The 9,146-nt window shown below is 50.6% G+C and overlaps 2 protein-coding genes across 3 annotated transcripts in view; one reads left to right on the forward strand and one right to left on the reverse strand.

Annotated features, from left to right (window-relative positions):
- Positions 1-4,081, forward strand: part of CD34 (CD34 molecule) — a 23,506-nt gene extending 19,425 nt beyond the window's left edge. The window contains exons 5-8 of one of the 2 annotated variants that reach the window (XM_081824888.1): positions 1,037-1,187; positions 1,354-1,406; positions 1,725-1,889; positions 2,592-4,081. In XM_081824888.1, coding sequence (XP_081681014.1) covers positions 1,037-1,187; positions 1,354-1,406; positions 1,725-1,889; positions 2,592-2,777 — 555 coding nt within the window. In that variant the 3' untranslated portion in view covers positions 2,778-4,081. Of the gene's footprint in view, positions 1-1,036; positions 1,188-1,353; positions 1,407-1,724; positions 1,890-2,453 lie in introns of both variants that reach the window. The other variant, XM_081824889.1, reaches the window with a different exon arrangement.
- Positions 1-9,146, reverse strand: part of CR2 (complement C3d receptor 2) — a 436,172-nt gene that overhangs the window by 237,971 nt on the left and 189,055 nt on the right. The gene's annotated exons all lie outside the window — the stretch shown is intronic.

The following is a 9,146-nucleotide window of genomic DNA, read 5'->3' on the forward strand; positions in this document are numbered from 1 at the left end:
TTCCAAGCTGGGAGGGCCCCAAGGAGCGGCGCTGCCCCACAAACAGGAAGCTTTCTCCCCCACGGAGGCTCAGTTCGGATGCCCCTCACACGCCCCAGCAGTTTTCCCCGAACAGGAAAGCTGTCGGAGCTGTTCAGGCATTTCCTCCTCACCATCTGCCATCCGGACAGAAGAGAGAGTCTTGGTTTCGGTTCCTTTCCTGTGCGGGGGGGTGGGGGGGATGGGGGGGTGGGGGGTGTGCTCTGATTGGAAGCTGCTGGAACACATCCTGGGACATGTGAGAAGAACAGGGTGTTGGAAGGGTACAGCCGGTGTTTCCGACTCATCCCGGTCCCGGGACTCAACTGTCAAAGAATCATGAGGATTTCTCCTCAGGGGGCTGAGTCCTTGAGTCCTAGAGACCAGCCAGCAGCCTGGAGCAATCTGTGAACCTCATGGAAAACTGGGTTCCATGCCATTAATGAGAAAGAGGGGATGATAAAAAAACGCCATTTCAGTTTGAGCCAGGCTCTCTGCGAGCCCCCTTGGGGGGTAGGAGGGAAGGGCCCGCTGATGCCACTGAGGCTACAGCCAGAGATTTGTGCTCTATCCTCACTTCCCTTGGCTTTTCCTCCAACATTTGGGGCTATTGTAACCTTGAAACAAAGGATTTTCTCTTTGTCAGTAACATACTGTTCATATTTTCTGGTATCGGCGATTTCTTTCGACTTTAATTTGAAATAGTGTGCGTGTGCATGGGCAATCCTTCAATAAGATGATGTTCCCTGAATTCGTTCTCAGCCCCTTTCAGTGCTGCTTATGGCTCTGATACATATTGGTTTGGTTACTGGAAAATTTTGGAGTTTTTTTCTTGTTGAGTTTTTGCACATATATAGTTCACAGGATTTTTTTTTCCAGTTATAATTTTAGGGGGGGAAAAGGGTAATAGAGAGTAATAGTGTGACTTGAATCAGGATTATTGCCTAAGACTCTGGACCCAGTTCAGCGTACATTAGTAATTTCATCTTCTGCTCGCCATTTCTTTCTGTCTTCCCAGGAGGACTTTAAGAAGGATAATGAAGAGGAACTAACCCAAGTCCTGTGTGAGAAGGAGCAGGCTGAGCCTGGGGCCGGGGTGTGCTCCTTGCTTCTGGCCCAGTCTGAGGTGAGGCCTCACTGCCTGCTGCTGGTCTTGGCCAACAGAACAGGTAAGGGGCGCATCTGTCTTGGGGTCTAGGGAGAAGAGCTGGGTTAACTTTGGGAGAGGCTCTCCTGAGATGGACCACCCTGGCCATCAGAGCATCATCTAGAACATCATAGGAGGGCACAGCTCTTCCAGCTTCTAGATTCAGCAGTCCCTGTTTCTAATTCTAGAACTTTCCAGGAAGCTCCAACTTCTGAAAAAGCACCAGTCTGACCTGAAAAAGGTAAGTTCTCTAAGATGATGGGAATTCTCAGAGGGAATACTGGGTCAAGGGAATTCATTCGAGTAGGGGAGAAAGTAATTCTCTTTTCTAGACCTGTCCTTCCTATCTCTCCAACCTTCTCCGACAGTCTTTACCTTTCTGTGCTTGAACCAAAATTTTATGGTGCAACTTGATTAAGAGATGTCAGTCTTCAATCCTGTTTAGAAAAATCCCTGAGGTCAAAGTCTTCTTGTGTTTCTCCTCTGCTGGGTCTAGCATGGGCTCCAGAACTCACATCCCACAAGTGACAGTCTGTCTGTTCTGTGTCTTCCCTTCCAGCTGGGGATCCAAGGCTTCACTGAGCAAGATGTTGGGAGCCACCAGAGCTCTTCCCGCAAGACCCTGATTGCACTGGTCACCTCAGGGATCCTGCTGGCTGTCTTGGGCACCACTGGCTATTTCCTGATGAACCGCCGCAGCTGGAGTCCCACAGGAGAAAGGCTGGTCAGTTTAGGGGTCCAGGGCAAAGAAAATGAGGAAGATAGTGGTCCTCTGGGGAGGTCCATAAGTGTCACGAAGCAGGGAGGAGAAATCCCAGGAAAGGTACTTCTGTGCCTTTATGCATGGACGTGCATACACGCACATTACCATGTCAGTGGACAAGGCTGAATAATATGGAGCAGATTAGGAAGAGGGCACTAACTGGGGTCAGCCCACCTGCTCACTGTGGCAGCAGATGGCTCATATCATCTATTTCTGATTTTGCCAGGGGTAGTTCAGCTGGGTACAACCAAAACAGGCTGTTAAATCAGCCACACTTTTTTGCATGTATATTAAGTGCCCATGGGTCCCATCTAGCTCACAGGAAGGGACATATGGAAAGAAAATATACTCTTGAAGTGTTCTGGATGTGGGAGGACAATGCTGGGGTTTGACTCTTGGCCTCTGGCCTGCTCCCTTCTCTGGGGAGGTTATTCCATCCTGGGGACTGCCTGGTTGCTGGCGGGAGCTGGTTATTGAGTCTCAGTGGCACGGTGTGGTGCCTCTCCTCTGTCCTTTCTCCTCTAGGAGCTGGAACCCTGACCGCTCTTCAGGAAGAAAGGAGTCTGCACATGCAGCTGCAACCCCCCCCCTCCCTCCTCCCCCCCATCACCGCCTCACTCCCCTGCTTACCAGATAATGCTCCTTTATTTATACACTGTCTAGGGGGAAGACCCTTATTACACGGAGAACGGTGGAGGCCAGGGCTATAGCTCAGGCCCTGGGGCCTCCCCTGAGGCTCAGGGAAAGGCCAGTGTGAACCGAGGGGCTCAGGAGAACGGGACCGGCCAGGCCACATCCAGAAACGGCCATTCAGCAAGACAACACGTGGTGGCTGATACGGAATTGTGACTCGGCTGGGAGGGGCAAGGCTGGGCAAGGTCTGGGGAAGGGGCCCCTCCCTGCATCTGACCACAAGCTGCCTCGATCCCTTACCTTCTCCCCTTTCCTGCTGCACACACCCTCGGAGGCCGTTCCTGGGGCCCTGCACCCCACCAGGCCAAGGGTCTCTCTCTACCTTGGGGACCGGGAGGTAACCCCTGCCCTTTCCACGTTCAGCTCGCTAAGCTTAGAATCTGGTCTACTTTGAGTGAAGGTATGAGGGGAAAATGCCAAAGTGCAGGGAAGCTACCAGGGTTGGGGGTGGGGGGGTGATGATCTTGCATCATTCACACATGGGCTTCTTCCCTCTCCCTCCTCTCTGCCTTATTAAAAGAACTCCCAGGGGAAGCATGGGCTTTTTCTGGGCTACAATTTCCTCCCAGGAGGCTTTGCCTTTTCCTGTTTCTTCCTCATGTCTGTCTTCTCTACTTTAGGGAAACCAAAGCAACCCAATGTACCCACTCCTTTGTAATGATATAACCAGCAAGACTTGTTGTCTTAAACCGTCTCCCTTATGCCCACGCCAAGTCACTGTGGATTCAGGCACTGGCTTCCCTCAGGTTCCCCTGAGCTCCACACCTTCTTCCCCCACATCTGCGTACAGAAGCCTGCACTGTTTTCTGGCTGAGCCTGGAACGAGGCTCCAAGTTTTGAACAATGTCTTGTGTCTGTGTTTGGGAGACAGGGTAGGGGTGCATGGACACATGCGTTCCTACCTTTGGGGACAGATGAGGGAGAGGGGATGGCTCAGTCCTTGTCTCTCTGGGGCTCACAGAGTCTCATCTTGGGCCCCTGTTTCTCCCTGTGGGTCCGAGTGGACAGGACCATGGGACCAGATCTTTGAGCCAAGCCTCTTGACCTGTGCACCTCTGAGGAAACCCCTTGCTCAGAGGCTAGGTCCTGGCCTTATCCTCTGATCTCGATGGTTTCCTCCTTCCTCCCCCTGACTCCTGGGTTGAGCTGTGGACTCAGTCTCCCAGCAGACTCCTTTCTGTCTCTGCCTCCCCCACCCCAACCCCCTCACTGCTCTGCACCCCCGTGTAGTCAGGGCCCCTCAACATCTCCAGAGGGGCTTCATCACAAGCCACCTCCTCTGTCGGTGGCCCAGGTTTTCATTTGTGTTTTTGTTTTTTTTCCAGAGGGGTGAGCAGGGATCCTGGTTTCAATGACGGTTGGAAACAGAACTTTCCAGAGATAGGAAGATTGGGTGGATTTTATTTCTGAATACAAAATGGTGTGTGTAAATACTGTAATTAAAGTGATACTGAGACACATCTGTTCTGCGTCGCTGTCCCAGCCAGGTGTGTCTGAAGGCCACAGTGCTGTCCCAGTCATACTGGGCTGGACTTCACAATGATATGGAGTGGGGTCGGGGGTGCCGGGGGGGGCAAGCCAGGAAAGAGGTGGGCCCATCTCAGGGGATACAGGCAGAAACCAGGGTGCTGCTCTTTGGCCAAGTCTCTGGCAGTTGGAGGAGGCTCACAGAAAGGTTGGCTGTTTCTAGTCCTAGAAAGAAAGACAGACCAGAGTGCAGCAGAGGCCTTCAGGATGGAGGGGGTTGTGCGGAGGACGTAGGAGCTGGGGCCTCCGTGAACACCTCTCTGGGAAGTGGCACACTTTGGTCCCTGTATGCAAAATATGCACGAGCAAGAGAAGGAGCCCCGTGCACCTTGGATTATCACACCCTCTCCACCCCGAGCCAGGAGCAGGACAGTGGAGGCTGGTGCAGGCAGCTTGTGCTCTAGAGATCGGGCTGCCAACTCCAGGCGGGGGTGCTTCTGCTTTCAGCTCTAAGACACCAGCCTAACTGCAAACACGCCTGCAAGGGCAGCCCCCAGCTCCCAGAGCTCCCCCCGCCCCTGGGATAGGAAGTCGGGGAGGGAGCACTGCCAGACACTGCTCAGTAGCTTCAGGAAACACCCCCAAGTGTGTCAACAGTGGTGGAGGCAGTTGGGGCCAAACAAAGGATCCTTCCATTCTTATCTGGCCAAAGCCAGACCTTTCCCTTTAGCACTCCCCCCACCCCCAACTTCCCCCTTGCTTTTCTCCAACTGCTCTCACCAGAGGTTCCTCCGCAGGGCTCAGGGGGCAGGGCCGGGGGTGGAGGGCAAGGAATGAGATCTAGAACTTTCCCTAGAAGGTGATGGCTGACCCTGGGCGATGGCAGGAAGGGGAGATGGTCATCTGGAAAGAGAAGCCAGGTTGGCCCCCATCTAGTTACATCCTGCCGTGAGAGTGACCCGATGGGGTCTGGCAGGTTTCAGATGGCAGGGAGAAGGGGTGTACAGGCTACAGGCTCCTGGGAAATGTGGGAGGAGGAGAAAAAGCACCTGGATCTTTGAAACGTGTCCCGCCTTACGCCCAGCAACTTGCTATTGTATTTTACCTTGAGTCTGTTGGCCAGTGTAGACTTTGGGAGGAAGGGGTGTGTGTGTGTGTGTGTGTGTGTGTGTGTGTATTTAGAGGGTGCCGTGGCAGCTAGTTCTCTCTGGTGGCTGGACAGCTTGCCCCCAAGGACTCCTTGTACTCTTAAAAAATCAAACTTTCCGACCTTTGGCTGAGCACCCTGGCGCAGCAATGGCTCCCCCTGCTGGCCATGCTGGGCTCCTACCACTCAACTTCAGTTCCCCGGTCTCCGCGTGGGGATTCTCTCCCAGCTGCCCGACCCTTAAACAGCCTAGTCCAGTAGATCTCATCTATGAGGCTCATACAACTATAAGAAGTCACCGCTGAAGAGGATTTTAGAGATACACGCAACTTAACTCCTTTATGTCACATTAAAGACAAACTAAGGCCCAGAGAGGAGATGTGGCTGGCTGGCCCAGATGCCCTGGAACTCCGGTGTCCTGCATCCGAAGCTCTTCCCTTCATCCTACCGTCCCACTCTTCTCCCAGGCTGCAGGGTTCCTCCAGTTGGATGTCATGAGGCTGGCGAGGGCAGCCCCAGGTTTGGGGCTTCACCTCTAGAGCCTTTCATCAACATGTGCCAAGCAGGTCCCGGGGTCTTGGGACAAAGGAGAGGCTGAAGGCCCCGGAGAAGCTGTGAGGCTCAACTCCCACTGTGGTGCCCATAGTCGGCCCCAGGGAATGAACTGGAGTGTTACATAGTCCGTTGTGGAAAGCATACCCGGAAGCGTCTTCTGCCTAAGTTGCATCTAGATGGATAAACAGAATTGTCCTCTAAGTCTGTATACATGGGTCATCCCCATTCCATCCCCTCTAGGTAGATCAACCCCACACTTCCTCTTCATGCAAACCCAGTAGCAGGTAAGCAATTTTGGGCAACAGGTTGCTGCTTCTGTTCCGAAAGCCCCCACCCAAGGAGTTCACGGCCAGCCTTGAGTCATTCCAAAGTCTTAATGGAACACATCCTGCTGGGTCCCCACACTGGTCTAGTGGCTGGGGACAGAGTAGGCACAAATCCATACAGAGCTTATAAAAGAAAGACAATAAGCAAACACATTTCCCTAAGTAAATAAAGACCTATGTTTTCAGATTGTATGAAGAGCTATGAAAAACATAAAATGATTGAGAGTGACGGCCAGTACTTTGCATATGGTGGTCACTCCCAAGGAGGTAAGAATTGAGAGCATAGCTCACTTGAATGAAATGAGGGAGAGATCATGCCACGCAGGGGAGATGGCAAATGCAAAGCTCTGTGGTGCAGACCTCGGCCAAGTTCGAGAAGTCACGGATGAAGGAGGACAAGAAGGCTGCAGAGGTGACATCAGAGTGAATGCAGGGGGGGGGGTATCAGCGGGCCAGGTCACAGTAGGCCTTTTAGGCTTCAGTAAGGAGTTTGACTCTTATCTGTAGATTCGGAAACTACTGGAAGGTTTTGAGCAGAGAAGTAATATGATCTGATTTATGTTTTTAAAGGGTCAAGCTGGCCACTGAGTAGAGAATGGGGTTAGAGAGGCAAGAGAGCAGAAGGGAGGAGGGCAGGTGGGATGATTGTACCCAGAGGAAGGATCACGGCTGGGAGCTGGGTGAGAACAGCGGAACCGGAACAGAATTCCAAAGAGGTCTTGAAGGTCCAGCTAACAGGGCTTGGTCCCTCCGTGTATTCCTTCAAATACCAAAATTTAAACAGTGTATTTTATTTAATATTCACAGAAACCCAATGAAGCAAGTACTATTATCTCAGAAAACAAAACTGAGTTTTCAGAGTAATGGGGGGCTGTGCTAGAGGCTCAGGGGGTAGAAGCAAAGACGAGTAAGGTATGAGTTTATTGGAAACCACAGAGTTTTAAATCTTGAAGAGAATACTCTAAGTGCATTAAAACAAACAACAACACTACAAAGTGCAAGGCAGGAGGTGAGCAATAACACAAGTGAAGTGTTGTATATCCAGAGGTGGGCAGACTCCTTCCAGCAGGGAGATCAGGGACTGTGAGTCCTGGGGAGGCAGTATCTGAGTGGGGTGGTAAACGTGGATACAGTTTTGGTGGCAAAAATGGGTGAGGACAGTTGAGGCTGATAGAAGAGCATCCGTACGTGCATGCAGAGGTAGGAATACAGGGAAGTAAAAGATCCTTTCAAAACACTGTGTTTGCCAGTACAGCAGAGTAGGAGGATGTATTAAGGGAAGCCACATACCAAAAAGGTGTGTGTCCCAGTCTGTGTGGGGCATTGAATGCCGGGCCACAGAGCTTAATTGTATTGAATAGGAAAGAGAGTACCACTGAAAAGTTCCCATTTATTCTTGATTTATTCATTTATTCAACAAATCTTTCTTTTTTTTTTTTTTTTTGAGTGTTTATGATAAGCCAGGTACGATGCCAAGTATCTGGGATAAGACACAGTTCCTTCTGGAGCGCCTGGGTGGCTCAGTTGGTTAAGCGACTGCCTTCGGCTCAGGTCATGATCCCGGAATGCTGGGATCGAGTCCCACATCGGGCTCCCGGCTCAGCGGGGAGCCAGCTTCTCCCTCTGGCCCTCTTCCCTCTCATGCTGTTTCTCTCTCTCTCTCTCAAATAAATAAATAAATAAATAAGTAAATAAAATCTTTAAAAAAAAAAGACACAGTTCCTTCTGTCAAGTTTTTACACTGGTGAGCGTGGGAGGGACAAATGACAGAACAATTAGCACTGAATCTAAGTGATATGGTGAAGGATACTTGGAGTGGAAGGGGCACGGATACCATGGAAGGCTTCCCAGAAGAGGTGACATCTGGGACAAGCAGGGAAGAAGACACTAGAGATCAGTGTTCCAGGAAGAGCAAAGTGGGGGTGGTCATTCCAGAAATGTGAGGGGTTCTTTTAAAGTCCAAGCAAAGAATATGATTCTTCTTTGTGTCTTCTATTTCCACGCTGAGACTTTCTATTTGTTCTTTTATTTCAAGCATGTTACACAATTGCTCATTGAAGCATTTCCATGATAGCTGTTTTAAAATTCTCATCAGATAATTCCAAAATCTCTGTCATCTCAATATTGGTGTCCGTTAATTATCTTTTCTCATTCAAGTTGAGATTTTTCTGGTTCTTGGTATTACGAGTGATTTCAGATTGTATCCTGGACATTTTAGGTACTATGTATGAGACTCTAGATCTCATTGCAATCTCCTGTTTTAGCAGTCCCCATGTGATACTGCCCTGCTGGGGTGGCCTTCCTGTTACCCCCTGGGGGGTGGGGGTGGAAGTCCAGGCCCCCCATTCGGCTGTTTGTACCTGCTGGTGTGGGTGCCCCGTTATCGTTGGGCCAGAGTGGGAGTTCAGTCTCCCTACTATCTCTCTGCTGATAATGACATAGCATTCTTTGAGTCCTGAGGTCCCTACCCTTCTTCTCTTACCTTTCAGAGTCTTATGTTTGTTTTATATATAATATCCAGAGTCTTTAGAAGTACTTAGCCCGAGAGATAGGAAGAAGTGCATCTGCTTCATCCTGTCTGGAACTGGAAGTTCACGCAAACAAACGTGAAGGAGGAGGGGCCAATCACAGGCTGCGAGGCTGGAGCGATAGGCTGGTTCTAGAGCAACTGTCCCCAAAGCCCGCTCACGCCGTGAAAAGTTATTGACGACTTCAAAGAGCTTTTGATTTTGAGAGTTATATCCATCAATAATCACTATGTCAGAAATTAAAATGGGGAAATTTTTAACTTATTCAGTAATTCATTTAAAAATGATCATTTTGGGGTGCCTGGGTGGCTCAGATGGTTAAGCGTCTGCTTCCGCTCGGGTCATGATCCCAGGGTCCTGGGATTGAGCCCCACATCGGGCTCCTGGCTCAGCGGGGAGTCTGCTTCTCCCTCTCCCTCTGCCTCTCCCACTGCTCATGCTCTCTCTCTCTCTGTATCTGTGTGTCTCAAACGAAGAAATAAAAAAATCTTTAAAAAAAAAA

This window comes from Leptonychotes weddellii, chromosome 6 (assembly GCF_054177405.1).
Source record: "Leptonychotes weddellii isolate Sample4059 chromosome 6, ASM5417740v2, whole genome shotgun sequence".
NCBI lineage: Eukaryota > Metazoa > Chordata > Mammalia > Carnivora > Phocidae > Leptonychotes > Leptonychotes weddellii.